Source organism: Anabrus simplex, chromosome 3 (genome assembly GCF_040414725.1).
Source record: "Anabrus simplex isolate iqAnaSimp1 chromosome 3, ASM4041472v1, whole genome shotgun sequence".
In the NCBI taxonomy this organism is placed as follows: Eukaryota; Metazoa; Arthropoda; class Insecta; order Orthoptera; family Tettigoniidae; genus Anabrus; species Anabrus simplex.
The window spans coordinates 328,156,376-328,176,871 of NC_090267.1; the positions used below are offsets into that span (position 1 = coordinate 328,156,376).

The 20,496-nt window shown below is 39.9% G+C and overlaps 1 protein-coding gene across 2 annotated transcripts in view; it reads right to left on the reverse strand.

The window, feature by feature from the left end:
- Arfip (ADP ribosylation factor interacting protein arfaptin) overlaps window positions 1–20,496 on the reverse strand; it is a 155,229-nt gene that overhangs the window by 104,367 nt on the left and 30,366 nt on the right. For both annotated transcript variants that reach the window (XM_067143167.2, XM_067143166.2), the window contains one exon: window positions 12,461–12,637. In XM_067143167.2, the coding sequence (XP_066999268.1) occupies window positions 12,461–12,626 (166 nt within the window). In that variant the 5' untranslated portion in view covers window positions 12,627–12,637. The remainder of the gene's footprint in view (window positions 1–12,460; window positions 12,638–20,496) is intronic.

Genomic DNA, 20,496 nt, shown 5'->3' on the forward strand with positions numbered 1-20,496 from the left:
TTTAGCTGAGTCCTGGCATTGCTTCCACTTACTTGTGCCAGGCTCCTCACTTTCATCTATCCTGTCCGACCTCCCTTGGTCAACTCTTGTTCCTTTCCGACCCCGACGCTATTAGTTTTCCGAGGGCTAGGGAGTCTTTCATTTTCACGCCCTTCGTGGCCCTTGTCTTCCTTTGGCTGATATCTTCATTTTTCGAAGTATCGGATCCCTTCCATTTTTTCATTTTTTCTTTCCTTCCCATCCTCCATCCCCCAGGGGCTCTGAACTTCAGAGCGTGGATTGGCGACCACGGGGCCCTTAGCTGAGTCCTGGCATTGCTTCCACTTACTTGTGCCAGGCTCCTCACTTTCATCTATCCTGTCCGACCTCCCTTGGTCAATTCTTGTTCTTTTCCGACCCCGATGCTATTAGGTTTGCGAGGGCTAGGGAGTCTTTCATTTTCACGCCCTTCGTGGCCCTTGTCTTCCTTTAACCGATATCTTCATTTTTCGAAGTGTCGGTTCTTTTTTCTTTTTTCTTCGAATTCATATTATATTAAGGATTTTTGCCCAATTATATTTCCTCTAATAACAATAACCACCACCACCACCACCACCACCACCATCACCACCCTCTAATTAACGTCCCCCCTTTCTCTATTTATCATTTCTTTATCAATTACTACGGCAAGTTGTTTCGAGTTGAACCTCGTATTTCTTTCATTATTTCTCCCTATTTTTTTAAATATATTTTTATTTGGCTTTATTCTTTTTTAACGTTTTAAATTATTTTATAAAACCTATATATCCACTTTGAAATTTGACGAAATTAAATCCTATACTGTTTTCCTAAGACTTCATTCACGTCACCTTTTGCTCTTCGGCCGGAAAAACAAATGCCTACAAGACCTGCCTAGCAACGACTTTACATAAGCGAATATTTGACCTGCTTATGAACTTCAGCTATATTTGTTTTCGGCGCAAGATAGTGATGTTCTGTTTACTCTCTTGACTGTGATTATTGTGTTTTGAACATTTACTGAATTGCTACGTTATGATACATTGTTAATTTTTTGCCTGTATTCAATGTGCTAGTTGTTTTAAGATCTTCGAAAATTGGCTGATGATGACACTTAAAATGTGTTGAAACCGGTCCCATTAAACAGGTTGTAACTACTTCTTACCATCTTATTACGGAGTATTGAAAGGTGGATCCTAACCTATTATATTGTACATCTCAGCCATAGACACCCAAGAGAGTTTCAGTTTACTCGGTCTGCCATCTAGTGGGCCTAGAGTAAAACGGAACGTCGTAATCGACGAGCAGACAGCCAGATGGCGTCAAATTTAAATGCCTGCACACGGTAGCTGAGGCCATACGATTATTATTATTATTATTATTATTATTATTATTATTATTATTATTATTATTTACACACTGCTGACTGAATACTTCTGTCTTTTGAGATACTCGCATACACACTCCCCTTGTTCATTAATGATTCCTGGAATGTCCTTTTTGGAACCTGTTTCTGCGTTAAAGTGCCCATCAATACGCTTCCATTTTTCACTAAAATTTGTATGACCACCAATTATGTTTGCCTTCATGGTATCCTTAGCTGACTTCTTTGCTAGATTCAATTTCCTAGGAAGTTCCTTCAATTTCTCCTTACTTCACATTCCTCAACAATTGCTTTACACCCATCCCAGAATCTGTTTACATTTTTATTTACCATTTTTCACCGATCATAGTTACATTTTAAAAACTCCCTCATGCCTGTTTTATCAGCCATATAGTACTGCCTAATAGTCCTAATTTTAATACCTTCCTTTCTATCACATTTATTTTTAACTATGACAAAAACAGCTTCATAATCACTAATACCATCTATTACTTTGGTTTCTCTATAGAGTTTTACCAGCACCAAATCCAGAAAATTCTTCCATCTAGTTGGTTCCATCACTTTCTGAATCAACTGCCATTCCCATATTAACTTATTTGCCAATGGTTGGTCATGCTTCCTGTCGTTTGCATTAACTTCCCAACTGGCATTGGTAAATTGAGATAATATATTATAAACATTAAAAAAGAACAATAATATACACCACCTTTCCAATACTTATATTTAGAATACAAACATTAAACTGGTGTTAAAAGTTGGGACATGCTTCGCTTAACTGTCGTAAGCATCCTCAGCCAAAATAAAACCTTAGCCTAAAGTTTGGTCAGGGTCTCGAACCTAGTGACCTTGAAGTATATTGTTCCCTAAAATCCGACGTTTACATTAGAGACAAACAATAGCCTTAAAACTAGTGTGAAAACTTTTAACAATGTTCGACACACGATTGTAGTGTATTTACTCTTAGCTATGTCGAACATTGTCAGAAGTTTCCACACTAGTTTTAAGGCTATTGATTGTCTCTAATGTAAATGTCGGATTTTAGGGACCATATACTTCAAGGTCGCTAGGTTTGGGGCCCTGACCAAACGTTAGGCTAAGGTTTTATTGTGGCTGAGGATGCTTAGGACAGTTAAGCGAAGCATGTCCCAACTTTTAATACCAGTTGTAATGTTTGTATCCTAAATATACAAAGGGCACTAGGAAAGTTTTGCAATGTGAGTGAATGCTTTAGACTTTTTCAAAATAATTTCCACCACACTCAATACATTTCTCCATACATCGAAACCAGTCACTGAACCAACTCTGCCACTTTTCTTCGGTTACATTTTCACACTCTTAATCCCATGCTGCCAGAAGCTCCTCGTCGGATCCAAAACGCTGCCCTTTCAGCTTCATCTTCACTTCAGGGAAGAGTGCGAAGTCACATGGGGCCAAGATCAGGACTGTATGGAGGGTGATCAAGCACAGTCAACACTGATCTGGCAAAAAAAAATCCATTGTTACATTAGCATGATACGCTGGAGCATTGTCATGATGCAAGAGCCAAGTGCTGAGCTGTGACCTTGGACGGAGCTGCTTGAGAGCCTGGATGACCTGAGGCAGAAAAGTCTCACTGTACCACTTCGCAGTAACTGTCCTTTGTGTTCCTGGCACAACCCGAGTCAGGATGCCCCGTTTAGTGAAGAATACTGCAATCATCCTTTTCTTCATTGACCTTGACTTTTGCACAGTCACAGGAGTACCCTCATCTTCAAACAGCCACACCTTATTCTGGGATTTTGTTGGGACACCATAACACTAAAGCCAAGTTTCGTCACCAGTAACGATGCTATTGACGTTACGCAAAGTCCCATTTTCAAAATGTTTTAGCATTTTTCGGCACCATTTCACTCGATGTACCCTTTGTTCCTCTGAAAGTGAATGTGGCACCCAAAGAGAACAAACCTTCCTAACATGGAGATGATCGCGTAGAACTGAATGAATAGATGGTGCAGGGATGTGGAGGGTCGCTTTTAGCTGCCAATATGTCAACCGCCTCTCTTGCTGCAACATTTTCCTCACAGCTTCAATGTTTTCCTCAGTCACCGATTCAGACGGTCGCCCAGAACGAGGATCGTCTTCAACCCCAACATTTCCTCTCTGGAACTCTTAGTACCAGCGGAAAATTGTTGTCTAATGTGGACAGGCTTTCCCCAGCACAGGAGTCATTTCCTCCAGGCACTGATCAACAGTTAATCCACGAGCAAAATTGTAGCAGATAATTGTGCGATATTCACCTTTAGACCACACTGACATCTTAACTTGCTTTCAATCCCACTGCCTGATAACAACTGGTGTGAGGGTCGCGCCTTGCTATCTCCTAGACCGGTTTTCACCCCTCTTTTCATCCCTCACCATAACGGGTGTGTAGCCAACCGTTTTAGCGTATTGCAAAACTTTCCTAGTGTCCTTTGTAAGGACTGATAAGTATTGGATAGGTGGTGTACATTATTGTTCTTATTTTAATGTTTTTAATCTGATATCCAATACAGTCTACAATGAGATTTATTACATGTTATGTAAATTGAGATCACCCCTACAATCACATTCCTTCCCATATTGTTTCCCACATAGCCTATTATCGTATCAAATAATTCTGAATCAGCGTCAGCACTACCCTTTCCTGGCCTGTACACTCCAAAGACATCAAGTTGCCTATTATCTTTAGAAATGAGCCTTACACCTAGAATTTCATGTTTGTCATCTTTAACTTTTTTGTAGCTTACAAATTCTTCTTTCACCAGAATCCTATCCTATCTTTACGATACACACTCCAGTTCCGTGAGAAAATTTCTGCATCCATTTTATCACTTGTATATATCTATTAAATTACTTAATTCTATTCCTTTCTTTACAATACTTCTACAGTTCAGCACTAACATTTTTATGTCATCCCTACTTTACTTCCAGATCCCTGTACCCTTATCACTGCTTCCTAGACCACCCTGTTTCCCTGAATGTACTCCTTATAACTCTTCTAAACAAATTTCCTAACTTATATGTTTCACTGTGGTTTATGTGAAGGCCATCTGAGTACAGATCCCTATTTCTTACCCACCCATTAGGATCAAGAAATCTCCCTCCCAGTTTCCCACATACCCACTCCAGTCTCATTTAAATTCCCAATTACCTTCCAGTCAGTATTCATCCTACACAGTATTCCACCAACAACAATCTCTGCTTCCTTAAACTTTACCTATACTGCATTTACCAGATCCCACACATCCCCAACTATGCTTGTACTTATACGTGCTTGCCTTAGGTTTTTGGTACCAACGTGAAACACTACCACCTTCTCCTTTCCTTCCTCCTTTGCTTCTACTTTCCTCACCATCTGCCTTAACCTAATTCCTGGATAATGCTCTACCCTGGTTCCCTTTCCTCCGTACACTTTCGCCACATGTCTAAAAATGGAATCCCTCATGACCAGAGCTTCAACCCTACCCACCTCATTTGATCCTGGTCAGCCCTATCTTTCCTCACTGCTGGAGAGCTACTTCCTCCTCCCTTTTCTCCCTCCCATGACCCTGTTCCACCTGTCTTTTCCTATTCTCTGTTCTACACCTCCCTTTCCTACCTTTTCCTTCCCTCTTTAAAAAAAAATATATTTTGCTATTTGTTTGGGGCGTTGACCTATAGAGATCTTTTGCCCCTACTTGCACCATGTGATATGAACCTGCATGTAATTGGAATGAAGGAAGTGTAGAGTGTTGAATGTGAGGGAGAGGAACATTAAGGACAACACAAACACACAGTCCCCAGGCCAGGGATATTAATAATTTACAATTAAAATTAAAAACCCATGACCCAGCCCGGAATAGAACCCGGGGCCGCTGGGTGACAGGCGGACGCGTTGCCCCCTAGACCACGGGGCCGGACTCCTTTCCTCCTATTTCCACACTTCTCAGCAAAAGTTCCCTGTTCCTCATTTTCCCTCTGTTGTTCTACCTGCAGTGACTCGTACCGATTTCTCACAGACACCTGTCGTAAATTCTGATCCTGAATAGAGCCCTTCGTCTGCAATCTCCTTCCCCTTAAAACATTAGACCATCTGTCTTCTATAATTAACCCGTTTCCTTCCCATCCCTCTTTTAAACCTACTGTATCCTGTACATTGTTTGAGGGAGGCCTACTTTCCTTCCTGTTCTCTGAGAGAATCCTAATTATCTCCCTCAAATGTTCCAACACCTCCCTCATACTCCTTAATGCCTGGCCACACCCACAGTTCCCTTAAACAGGACAAATATTAATTACCTTATTATCGTGTGAGCTTTGTGTGCTATCCTAGACAATATTTCTTTCATTTCATTTCTATTATGCACAGAATAAGTTATTTAATTTTTCTACTATTACACTACAATACTACTTAGTCATACTCTAGTTTTATCCTACAACACCCTAACAGGATGAAAACTGCTGTTAATTACTGAAAACCACAAGGAATACACAAGAATTACACAATTCTAAACTGCGGTTAAGTCTATTCTATTTAGAACAACAGAATTCTAGTAAGAGATTTTCTACAGATACTATAAACACAAATATTTCACAGTAATAGAATAATCATGTTACTTTCTACTAAGGTAATTATTATACTGCAGTACACTACAATAATTTTAAACTACCATACGTTCACAAACATTTTTTTCATAATGTTCCTATTGAACTGTATCACAATTGGTGGTCGAAACCAGTACCGCTTTTAATCAAATATGAATGTAACACCACACTTCTTATTTTCCTTGTATTGAATAGGTTGAACCACTTTATTTCTTGTTTCAATTTAATTACCGTGCGTTCAGACGTATCCTAATTACAATATGTTATTACTAAGCACAAGCGGAAATGAAAATTGCAAATTTGAAATTTGCATGAACAAAGCTAAATGCGTAGACAGATTATTATTTGTAATATTTTATCCTACTATGCTCTAATAGATACACATGAAAGATATAAACAAATACAGCAGGCAAGATACTATCTAATATACCATATCAACACTACAGTTCTTAACTGAAATGCAGTTATGTTATTTTTACAGCTGGTGGATTACTATTAATTTCCCTACAACGTTGGACGGAGAATAAAAGTGTTCTTAAATGCTGAAAAATAAGAATGTGACTACAATAATTTCTTTAAAAAACTTTTGTCGAATCTACGCGGGGTATTTGAGTTGCAATTATTAGGATATAGGAATTTGATTATTACTTTTACTCCATGAATAATCGAAGGTGCAAAGTACGAAGTATGCTGGGGACTTGAAACTACAAATTATCGGAATACAGTAATCAGCTGATTCTTGTATTGTTGTTTACTAAGCTACCCTCTACTCTCTGATCTCATTGGAATGCAGCAAACAAAAGTCAACAATCCAAAGACTGTTGAGTAATTCAACAGTGAAATACCGTGTATTCTCTTTAACTTCTTTCTTTAAATCGAAGTTTACAGTCATATTGTGTTATTTAATTGAATGTATTATTACCTCCATGACAGTTTCAACAGATATCTATACGAAATACCATGTCTATTGTCTGCTTGAATGTAAGAGCTGCAGAAGTTAGAACTCCGGTCTGTCTTTGGAAGTATTATGCAAACAAACCTGCAGATATTTAAATGTTTAAAAAAAAGTTAATATTATTACCTAAATTATTTCCTCAAACTAAATTCGAAGCATAGTATACTTAGCTAGCCTACTTAACCTAGAAAATGTAATCTACTGAACACCAACTGAGCTACTTGATATAAAATTCAAATAAATATCACTACTACCAAGTTCTACCAACAAGCACTAAACACCAATATATAATTAGCACTAAATGGATCACAAGCACACAAAATTAAACTATTTCAATAGGTTTTAACTACTTGATAACTACGATAATGCAAGAGCACTCTCAACAGCCGACCATTCACAAGCGCATCCCACAATAGCCACAATGTCCTACGTCCAGTCATTATCTGGAGAAAGGAAAATCTTCACTAACTATATAGTTCAATGGTTATTTCGCCAGTCAGGTCAGTTGCCACAAACTACAGCCATAGCGATGTTACACCGGCTAGGCATTTCTGTCTCATGGCTCCAATCGCTGCTTAGGAATCACATGGAGGGCACATACTGAAGAGTACCTCCAGATTCATTCGCTGTTTTTGTTCCTGTGTTGTAGCAAGTTATGCTACGAGTTAAATTTGTGTCTGTGATAAGAGGGCAAGTTATGGCAGACTACGTTCATTATGGCTGAAAAACGTAAGAAGTTGACTCCTTAACAAAAGATCATTAGTGATGTTGAAAGGGACCACCAAGTACCTTTGTCACAGATGACAAAGAAAATATGACCTGGCACCCTCTACGCTGTTTGGCATCATAAAACAGGAAGAAGCCATTCTGACCGCAGAACTGGAGTGCAGTTCTGGGGCAAAAATATGGAAGAATATTCGTTCTTCGCTGTATGAGGAACTTTAAAACATTTTAATGAAATGGTTCAAGGGAGAAAGGAGTGAGAATGCTCCAACTGACGAGGAACATACTTAAACAAAAAGCTCAGAAGTTGTACTTAAGCTGGGTTTGGTTGATTTCAGTGCTTCTAATGGCTGGTTTGATCATTTGGAAAAACAGCAAAATCTTTCATTCCAAAACATGTGCGATGAGAGTGCGGAAGTTAATGATGATACAGTTGTGTATTGGAAAAAGAATACGTTGCCTCGACTTCTCGAAGGTTATGATGCTGAGGATGTTTTTAACGCTGATGAAACGGGAGTGTTTTACAATTTGCTCCCATCCAAGACAGATGCTGTTTGCGGAGAAAAATGCCATGGAGACAAAAAAAGTAAAGGAAGACTGACAGCATTGTTATGAGTTAACAGCAATGGGAGTGAAAAAATTACCTCCACCAATAACTGGAAAACTTAAGAATCCAAGATGTTTCAAAAACATCCAAACACTCCTGGGTAAATACGAATTGACCAAAATGCATGGATGACATTGGAGATATTCCTACAAATTTTACAAAGTTTGGATGCTAAGATGGGATCGGCAGGAAGGAATATAGTGCTGGTAATAGATGTCCAGCTCATCCTTCAGACACATATTTCCTGCGGAATATCAAAGTGGTTTTCATACCTCCTAACTACATCAGTCACCTGCATTATTCATTCTGTGAAAGTGAAGTACAGGAAGGCCCTGATTCAAAGAGGTATTTCTTTCCTCAAAAGAAATGAGGAAATGAAATTTAATATACTCCAAGCCATGCATATGTTTGTAGCAGCATAGTAACCAGAAGTCTCAAGGGACACCATTCAAAACTGCTTTGGCCATGCAGGTTTTGGTGCCATTTTAGTTTTTAATGAAGATGATGCTACTGAAAAGATTGGGGAAGACTGGGGGGGGTAGTATCGCAACATTAGAAGAATTTATACACATGATATAGGCTTTTGGGCTTATGTCGTGTCAAGAAAATAAGGTGAAATTCTTCAAGTTTCGCAGAGAACTTTGCTCTGCCTCTTCAGAAGAAAATCCTGTGTGTTCACGAGGAAGGCCTCTCAAAGAATGAGGTTTGAATTTAGATATTATAATCGAAGTGGAACGTTCATTCGTCAACAGATGGCTCACTGGACGCGGTACAGCGCTAGCATGATAAAGATGTTGATTCCCATAGGGACCCTCAAATATTTGTTCCGAATGAGTAAATTTATAATACCTCTATACTTGGTACGCATTGGACATTATAAATTTTCCAGGTAACTCATTCCTGGCTGCCAGTGTATCGCCCCAGTGTACCACATTGGGCTACTCAGTTCGTAAATGAAGCAAGAACTCATTCTATCATCAATTCTAACTACAGCCCCACTGTCAACGTAAATGCCTTTGATTGATTTTAATACTCTACCCTTAATTCCACAGTCACCCAGTATGGCAAACATATTTTCCCTCAGTACCTTGTCATATGCTTCCTATAGATCTATGAAACATAAACACAGCTGTCCATTCCTCTCGTAGCATTTTTCAATTACCTGGCACATAATGAAAATCTGATCCTGACAGCCTCTCCGTGGTCTGAAACCACACTGGTTTTCATCCAACTTCCTCTCAACGACTGATCGCACCCTCCATTCCAAGATGCCAGTGAATACTTTGCCTGGTATACTAATCAATGAGATACCTCGATAACTGTTGCAATCTTTCCTGTTCCCTTGCTTATAGATAGGTGCAATTACTGCTTTTGTCCAATCTGACAGTACCTTATCAACACTCCATGCTAAACTTACTACTCTATGAAGCCATTTCATCCCTGCCGTCCCACTATATTTCACCATTTCAGGTCTAATTTCATCTATTCCTGCCGCTTTAGGACAATGGAGTTTATTTACCATCCTTTCCACCTCCTCAAGTGTAATTTCACCAACAATATTTTCCTCCTCCCCATGAGCTTGGCTGTTCGGAACACCACCAGGAAGATTTCCTTTATGTTGAAAAGATGTTCAAAATATTCCCTCCACCTCTCCAGTGTTTCCCTGGGATCTATTATGAGTTCACCTGAATTACCCAAAACACTGTTCATTTTGTTTTTCCCTCCCTTCCTAAGATTATTTATTACTGTCCAGAAAAGTTTCCCTGCTGCTTGACCTAGTCTTTCCAAGTTAATACCAAAATCTTCCTATGACTTCTTTTTGGATTCAACAACTATTTGTTTTGCTCTGTTTCTGTTTCTGCATCGACCCTTGTTTGGAGCCATTTCTAATAAGGCTTCTTTTTACGTTTACAATCTGCTCTCACGTCATCATTCCACCAAGATGTTCCCTTTTTCCCATCTTTACACACAGTTGTTCCTAGGCATTCCCTTGCTGTATCTAGTACAGCATCCCTTTATGCCACCCATTTTCTTTCTATATCCTGAACCTGCTTACAGTCTACCTTTCGAAACTTCTCACTAATCATATCCATGTACTTCTAATTTCCTCGTCCTGAAGATTTTCTATTCTTATTCGTTTGCAGACAGATTTCACTTTCTCTATCCTAGGCCTGAGATACTTAGTTCACTACAGATCAGATAGTGGCCTGTAACATTGAAAAATGCCCGAAAAACTCGTACATTCCTAACAGACTTCCTGAATTCGAAGTCGGTTAAGGTATAGTCTATTATAGATCTGGTACCCCTACCGTCCCATGTGTAGCGGTGAATAGCCTTATGCTTGAAGAATGTATTCGTAACTGCTAAACCCATACCAGCACAGAAGTCCAGCAAACGCTTCCCATTCCCGTTAGCTTCCATATCATCCCAACATTTACCAATCACCCTTTCGTATCCTTCAGTTCTATTTCCAACTCTCGCATCAAAATTGCCCAATTGCACTATCCTATCTTTGATGTTGACCATGACTACAATGTCACTCAATGCTCCATAAAACTTGTCAACTTCGTCCTCATCTGCACCCTCACATGGTGAATACACTGAGACAATTCTCGTCCTAATTCCTCCAACTGCCAAATCCACATCAATTCCTCATTTACATACCTAACAGAAACTATGTTGCGTGCAATGGTATTCCTGATAAACAGCCCTACACCATACTCTTCCCTTATTTTCTAACTACACAAGAACTTTGTTTATCCCGCCGGCCCTCATTAATCTGGATCTCTGGTTTATCCAGAACGAAAATAGTAAAAATTTATTTTTACATGTACAGTATTTCTTTTACGGGGTCGATTCTTCTTGAATGTCTTTTCCGCCGAAGATAGTTTTGGACAGGAAATGGAAGCAAGTCAGGCGTGGTCTATCAAAGGTACAGTTCCGTATCGCCTGGAATTGAGAATGTGAAACCATGGACTCTTCTGAGTTCCTTGACACATTTGTATGCATTCCCGGATGCTCGGACGTAGATGTGAACGACGTAAATGACTGGTTGATAAATGACTGTAATTCAGGCTATGGTATGACACATGAATACATTATTGCCTCTTGTTCCTCGGCAGGTAATGAGGAGAGTGATGTTGAATTCGAAAATGAAGCCGGCGCTCCATCAGAAGGAAACCATGACTCATGAAGATGCAAAAATACAGCTGGACAAACTGATGGCCTTTTACAATCCCAGACTGAAACCACACCGGCAGAACTGATGTTAGTAAAACATCTTTGTGATCGTGCTGTGCGCAAACGCTGTACAAATGTAAAAGAGAAAAAGCTTACACATTATTTTAGTGCATAAAACACATTCGTAAATGTAAGAAAAGTGTTCTTTTTTTTTTTTTTGTACAGTTGAAAAAAGGTATTACCCTACATCTTATGTTTTATATTATATAACATATACTGTATTTGTTTTTTAGTTTTCCGGATTATCCGTATTTTCGATAATCCGGATCAGTTCTGGTCCCACTTAATCCGGATAAATGAGGTTCTTGAATACTGTCAAGTATACTTTATAATCTCCTATATCTTCCTTGTTATCTCCCCTTACCCGAATGTCACTTACTCCTAGTACATCTAGACTCATCCTCTTTGCTGACTCAGCCAGTTCTACTTTCTTTCTTACATAAGCCCCACTAATACTGATAGCTCCCCATCAAATTCCATTTCGTTCACCAAGTTGTTTCCAAGGAGTCCCTTGCCTGTCAAGTGGGAGTGGGACTCCGTTACTCCCATAGGTCCGAGGCTTGCTTAAAATGTTCCGAGCTCAGTAAATTCGTGAAGCAGGATGTTACCCTACTTGCACATAGTCCAAATGAGGATCTCTCCTCTAACGGGTTAGGAACCACCAATTGATTATATAGTCCTAGCTATCTGAGCACAAAGAGGGCCATGACTCAGAATATGTCCGAGATGCCCACTCTCATTCCCTAGCAACTGGAATCCTGACCCTCAAGGCTACTTACTAGGCCACTCAGCCGAAAAATAGGAAAACGTACTCCATGAACATCACCAGCTTTCTGTGAGGAGAGATGGCACCAGATAAGTAAACTTTACAAACTTTGCCAAAGATGTATTCACAAAAAAAACTTCCCTAAAAGAATGTCAGTAACACATCAGCTGTAGAAATTATGGCTCTTACCTGTATCAACTGTCCTAGAAGTTTTTCCTAGTTTTTCAAACATAAGCTGCTTTGTACATTTATAAGTAGAGATGCTCCAATTCTTTATTGTCTCTATCTTTGATTGTTGAGCCTTCATGATTTGTGGATCACCATTTTGTGTTGGACTCATTGGGGTTGTTGGCATAGTTGAAGGAGCTATAAACAGAAAAATGCAGAATGTATAAAATTTAAGATATGTTTTAACAATGTGCAAATGTAAATTAATCCAAGCTGGATCGATCATAAAATTAATTTCAACAAAAATAGTCTTGTCTACAATTACAAGTCTTGAACAATGGCACCAACAGAAAAAATACTGTGTCTTCTTTCTGTTAAGACTTGTTTGGAAAATAATAAATCAACTGAAGTACCGAAATAAAAAAGACACAACCTGTCAAAAACATAAAACAGAGGAAATACCACGCAAATGTACATAACGCAATGATTTCGTGGACAGGTCTGGGTATACATTTACTTTCTGCCCTAATACTGTACATAAGATTTGTATTAATAATAATTATTATTGTTATTAGAGCTCTCAATCAAACATTTTGATAGGTTAACCTTTTACCTTTGTAAAGTGGTTAACCGAATGCCTTTAATCGATGAATAGAATTTTAATCAGGTTCACGCAGTCTAAGCTTGAGAAAATCACCTGGCATAATATATTTTATAATTCAATATGCTATAAAGAAAAAGACATTTCTTATACTTTAAATTGTAATCGTATTGGTAGCATGCAAGTAATAAAAATTAAGTCAGTTAATTTAAATTGATGATTTAATGATATAACTGTTCGAAACTGTGAAGTTGACAGTTACATGACATCAGACATGTCCGTACGTTGAGATGTTCAGAACAAAGGGCCGCCCTTCTCTTAGTAACGATATTTCCAGCATCACTGAACACTCTCTCACAAGGAACTCTAGTAGCTGGAATGCAAAGCAATGTTTTCATTATGCATGCAAGATGCGGAAGCTGGACCGAATGTATTTTCCAACACTGCAGAGGCTCTGTGGAGTAATCTTCTTTTTACACCAACAACTTGTACACTGCAATCTCCATCACAAGTGGTGCCAAACTCGAAACTGAAATGGTACGACCAGAATACTGTTTGTCTTCGTCAGTTTCAAAATTCAGTTTCCTCTTCTTGCTGCATGGTTTTACTGGAACTTTTACTCTGTCCACGTTTCTCTCCAAAATTATTTTCTACACAGATTCCCGGTCCTTTTCTCAATACATCAACGATATTTAAATTTAGGATTGAGAGCAGTACGCCCCAGATATATCTTCAAATTACACCAATCATTTATCCTGGCCATTAAATCTTCTGCAAGAGTCCTTTCAAATTTAGCTATGTTTCTAGGCTCAACATCAGAGCAATGTAAAGATAATTTCAAGAGTGTTACTGGGGGCAATACCTACCTCTCACATATTTGCTACCACCAAGGTGGTCTGATATTTCTAAACATGGCTTAAGAAACAAAATCAGGGCTGTATTTAAACTGTTCCACTATTTTCCTGCACTTTAAAAGTAATGTTTCGAGAGCAGCATCCGGATACCTTTATTTAAACATAATGCACAATGAAAATGGCCGTACTTTGCTTCTTTAACTCCTACAACTATATTCCTTGCATTCTAAGATAAAATTCTAAAAGAATTTAATTGTGTAAGGTCCACCCAATCAAAACATGCAATCAAAAGTCAACACGTTATGTATAAGAAGAGAAATTAAGCTTCTTTATAAAAAGAAATATTGTCTCAATGCAAAACTATATGATGCTCATTGAGCAGCTCCTCTTTTCTTAGCCCTACTGGAATGGGATTCTTTTCAAAAACATGTTAATCTGAGACTATTGCAGGCATTTTGAAAAGAACATGGCACTTTGAATAAAAAGCTAATATAAACGTGTATTGAACAGGTGGACCTTATGCAATTTAATTCTTTAAGAATTTTATCTTAGATATTTGAAGTCAATACGGAACCACAATGAAGTTCATTTCTTGTAATATTTCTTGCATTGTCAGTGAAAACAGTGACAACTTTATCTTCCAAACCGCATTCACGAAATACATCTTCAAACTCTTCTGTGCAGTTAGCGGCGTTGCGGTTTCTGTAACATGTTTAACTTGTAACATTGAGTTACGATAATTCCCAATTTGTATCAATCCAGTGATTTGTAACCCCCAAGTTACGATTAGGTATGGAAGACCAAAAATCCCCAGTGAGACCAACAAATTCTGCTTGTTCCAGTTCACCTAACAATTTTGATCTCTATACGTTATATAACTTGTCAATTTTTTTGTTACCATATCTCTCGAAGGAAGATGGTAAGTTGAGAATTGAGAGCTTCCCGTAAAACCTCTTCAAGACCACGATCCGAGACACTGTTAACCGGCCCACTATCCTGCATAATTTACTTCATTATTACGTGCTCCAGCGTAGTGACATTGATATATAGATACACTTTGGAAAGGATGAATATGTTTAAGATAATATTGAAGACTATCTGTACTTCCAGTATAAGTGAACGACTTTCTGCCTTTCTTGCATAACATTGTCGTCTCTGTCACCTTACCACAATCGTTTAGTTTAAATCCAAAACGTTCCACCAAGTTTTCCTCACATCAGTTCATAAGCGATATTTGTAACTGAAGTTCACAAAACACCATGTGTGAATATACACTGACTTAGCAAATGTCATGGGATAGTCACCTAATAGCGCGTGGGGCCTCCTCTGGCCCTGCGAACTGCAGTTAGATGCCGTGGAAGTGAGTCGACAAGTCCCTGGTAGTCCTCTGGATGCAGCTGACACCAAATCGTTTGCAAAGTGATCGCCAATGCTGGTCTGTTCGTGAGTGCAGGATCCATGGCACGGAACCTGCGTTCCAGGACTACCCAGATATGCGCGTTAGGGTTCTTATCAGGGCTCCTGGGTGGCCATGGCAGTCGTTGGACCTCCGCTGCATGTTCCTGGAACCATTCCCGGGTGACATGGGAGCGATGTGGTGGCGCTTTATCATCTTGAAACACCGCAGAACTGTCTGGGCGCTGGAAGACCAAAAATGGTTGGAGATGGTCTCCGAGCAGCTCAACACACCGCGTACCATTCAAAGTCTCTTCCAGAACAACTAGGGGGCCCATTCCATACCAGGAAAATGCACCCCACACCTTAACAAGGACACCAGCGCCCTGGACCACACCTTCGAAGCAGGCGGGATCCATAGCTCCATGTGGTCTGCGCCATACACGGTGCCTCCCATCGGCAAGGTACAGTTGAAATCGTAATTCGTCCAACCATATCACATTAGGCCACTGTTCCAGTGTCCATCCCTGGTGTCTAGCGACAAATGCGCGTCGTTGTGCCCGATGACATTGGGTTAACAGTGGCACCCATGTGCAGCGCCGGCTCCCATACCCCACAGAACCCATGTTCCTACGGATTGTCCACTGGGAGACGTGTCTAGTATGGCCTATGTTGAATTGAGCCGTGATTTGTTGCATGGTTGCTCGTCTGTCACTGCTGACAATCCGTCTCAGATGTCGCCGGTCACGGTCATCAAGGGTGGTTGGAGAGCTGGTCGTTCATCTGTTGTGGACGATGACACCCGCATTCAACCATTGACGATACACCTTGGACACGGTTGATAGTGTGAAGCCGAATTCCCGCAGCACTTCCAAAATCGCACTTCCCATCCGCAGGGCACCGACCACCATACCCCGTTCGAACGGTGTTAGCTCACGACGACGTTACATGTTACACCTGTCACATGCACAGCCACTGCTCACAAGGTCTCCTATACAACTGCCGCTGGCACAGAGGGTGTGTGGTGTACAGACAACATACTTGCGCATCAGTGCTCTGCTATACCATGACATTTGCTCAGTCAGTGTATATTATATTCCAAACAACATCCACACAGGAAATGAGGTTTAAGTTGTCACTTTTTTTTTTTACTGTATCTTTCTAGCAATTGGTATCATTACCTAGAAATTACCTAGGAGGAGGAGGAGGAGGAGGAGGAGGCCACTGTCTATACGACTGCTATTATTTTAATGTTATTTTTACATGGGCAAAAAAAATATATACAAACACCATGAAATAAGGAATGTAATAAGGAAATTTTGGCAATATATTTGTCGAGGCAACATATTTAATCGATTAAAGGTACAAGACTACAGGTTAATATCCACGCGAGAAAAGCCACCACAAATGCGCCATGCTGGTCCAATAATAACCAGTGTAATCGCCTGACTGTTGAATGCAGGCATGCAAACATGCATGGATTGTGTCATACAGGTGCCGGATGTCAGCTTGTGGGTTGGAGTTGCATGCCTGTTGTACCTGGTTGGTCAATACAGGAATGGTTAATGCCGGTTGTGGATTATGGAGTTGTCATCCAATGATGTCTCACACTTGCTCGATTGGAGACAGATCGGGGGATCGAGCAGCCCAAGGCAACATGTCGACAAACTGTAGAGCACGTTGGGTTACAACAGCGGCATGGAGGCGTCCATTATCCTGTTGGAACACACCCCCAGGAATGCTGTTTATCAATGGCAGCACAACAGGTCGAATCACCAGACGGATGTACACATCTGCAGCCAGGGTGTGTGGGATAACCACGAGAGTGCTACTGCTGTCACCAGTGTGTCGACACACCGCAGACTGGTGGAATGCAGGCGCTCACTTGGCCTCCTTCTAACTGACACACGGCCATCACTGGCACCAAGGCAGAACCGGCTTTCAACAGAAAACACAACGGATCTCCACTCCATCCTCCAATGCGCTCTCGCTTGACACCACTGAAGTCTCAGACGGCGGTGGTTAGGGTAAGTGGAATGCACATCGCAGGGCATCTGGCTCGGAGCTGTCCTTCAAGTAACCAATTTCGAACACTTCGTTGCACCCCTGTGGTGCCAACTGCCGCTCGAATTGCTACAGCAGATGCAGTCCTCTGTGCCACAGCCATAAGCCGAATACGGCGGTCCTCCCTCTTGGTGGTGCCAAAGGGACGTCCGGAGCCTTGTCTTCTTGTGAGCGTACCTTCTTGTGACCACTGATACTAGCATGGATGTACAGTGGAGACATTCCTGCCAAGTCATTCTGTAATAGCGCGGAAGGAAAATCCACCTTCACGTAGCCCTGCAGTGAGCTGATGATACTGGCCTCTTCGTCATCATAAAGGCATTCTCGACTCACTCACAGTCACTCCATCCTATCTCACAGGTAACTACCGCTCTTGCACAGTACAGCCCGTATTTAAAGCAAACCTGATATGCATCGTCATGGGGCTGCTACTAGTGCCACGCTAATGCGATTTGCAGGAAATATGAATCAACGTCATCTTTCAGATGTATAAACACACCTACCAACATTCGTTAATCTAGCACAACCTCTTCTTGGTGTTTGGATATTAGCTATTATAAGCTATAAATTTCATTTTTGTTCCGTACTGAAGTGCAATTAAAAGAAATACAATACAATATATCAAGTAATAACATTTAATATTATTCACTTGATATACTGTATTGAAACGGTGGATCCGCTTGTCAATTTATTTCTTATAATAGCGTATGTAGTTACACAGTGAAAACTGATTTCAAACAAAGCAATATATTGAAACATTAATGCAGTAGAGGAACGTCTGGCTCCACGGCCAAATGGTTAGCGTTCTGGCCTTTGGTCACAGGGATCTTGGGTTCGATTCCCAGCAAGGTAGGAAATTTTAACCATAATGGGTTAATTCCTCTGGCATAGGGGCTGGGTGCAAGTGTCGTCTTCAATATCATTTCATCCTCATCACAATGTGCAGGTCATCTACACACGTCAAATCAAAAGATATGCAACTGGAGAGCCGAACTTGTCCTCTGACACTCCCGGCATTAAAAGCCATACACCATTACATTTCACCAGAGGAATGTATGCAAACTGAAAGTTCAAAAGTCTAGTTAACGGCTAACACTAATCTACAGTAGATCAGTTTCCAACCAATATGAAGACTGCTACACCTACACTACTTTAGAAACGTAAGACAATCCATACCTGAATCTAAGAGCAGCAGTCAACTTAGAAAATGAACTTGTGATAGAACACATAAGATTTAACCTTGAAAATGTGAACTGGCCTCAAAAATCAATCAAGATAAGAATGTTTCACGAATTTAATCTGCATTAAAAAATTCAATGGTTAATTAGACCACAGCATCCATTCTGCATATGATATTGCAATTTTAGCTAACTCTGAAATGAATAACATGCTAAGAGTTTTTCACAAATATATACCTGGAAGACAAAATTCATTGTGGACGACAAGAATAAACAACCAAACTTTAGCTAAAATAACTTTAATGATACAGCCGTCAATTCACGGAATTCTGCTAGTTGGGACGTGTAGCGTATTTACGCGTATATAATTTTACACAAATTTACAGGAACAACAAAAATTTACATTCTTCAAAAATATCAGTTCCTTTAGTTTCTCTCAATGACAGTTTCATGACAAGTCAAGAATTAAATTATTCCACTGACTATGAACTCGCCACTGGCGACAATTTTAATCATATTTGGATGCAGTAGGTTGTAAGTTATGTAGATACTAATGTTTTATACCAGGAAAGTGTTCTAAACTAAAAAGTGTTTACTGTATTTAATTTTAAAATTCCACGTATAAGCCACACCCCATTTTTAGTAATAAATGTTTGGCCTATACACGCAGAAATACAGTAATTAACTCTGACAATAAACACCTATCAGAAATCACGAAATGGATGGTGATAGTGAAACAAGTCTTTCAAAACAAGAATTTGTTACTAAATGAACACATCAGTTTGGAGACAAGAATGTTGTCCCTCAAGACCTTTGTTTGAAGCGTGCTGACATATGGATGTGATACCTACACTTTAAAAGAACTGGAAACAGCAAGACTGAAAGGCATGGATATTGTACATTTTCCTCATATGGGTTTGGAATAAAGAATCTTTGATTCATGGAGAACATCATTCATAGCAATAATATCTTTTGGAATACGGCGCAATGACAACTTGTCAACATGACAATTTTATTTAAATTAAATATATGATAACAGAATTTATGATTGTGGAATAATACATTATACTGTAATTGTCCGACTTGTTGGCTGAATGGTCAGCGTACTGGCCTTCGGTTCAGAGGATCCCGGCTTTGATTCCCGGTCGGGTCGGGGATTTTAATTGCTTATGATTAATTCTTCTGGCTCGGGGACAGGGTGTATGTGTTCGTCCCAAAATTTTCCTCTTCATATTCAGACAACATACCACACAACCAACCACCACAGAAACATGCAATAGTGATTACATCCCTCCATATAGGGTTGGCGTCAGGAAGGGCCGTAAAACAGGGTCAAATCCACATGTGCTACGCAGTTTACACCCCCGACCCCACAGGTGTGGGAAAAAGCGGTAGGAAAAAGAAGAAAGAAAAGAATAATACATTATAATTCACACCATAATTTAATATAATCTTGTCACATTTTTTACGCCCAACTGTGCGGCTCGATCACGACAGTGTAGGTTATATTATTTGATGGGGGATACTTAAGATGGTTAATAGTAATAAATATTGGCAAATAAGTAAGGTGATCTTGACAATAATGGCATGGAAAATTAGTCCATAACTTGGTGAATTATACGTGTTATTGTAGTCCGGATTGGGAATGTGTGAATACACCATTAGTATCGATACTGAACTTAATAAATATTATGCAGCTACGATGGCTAATATACCACAACTGAAAGTCCTGCTGGAAGATTTGGCCAAAAAGATGGAGAGTCAAAAACAGGCTCAGAGAAAACAGGAAGAGGCTCAGAGAAGGCAGGAGGAAGCACAAGAACAAACACAAAAGAGACCGGAAGAAATTGTAAGAAGTAGCCATGATGAGGCTCAAGAACAAACACAAAAGAGACTGGAAGAAATTGTAATGAGCACCAAGTAAAAGCTCAAGAACAAACACAAAAACCATTAGAACAAGCTCAA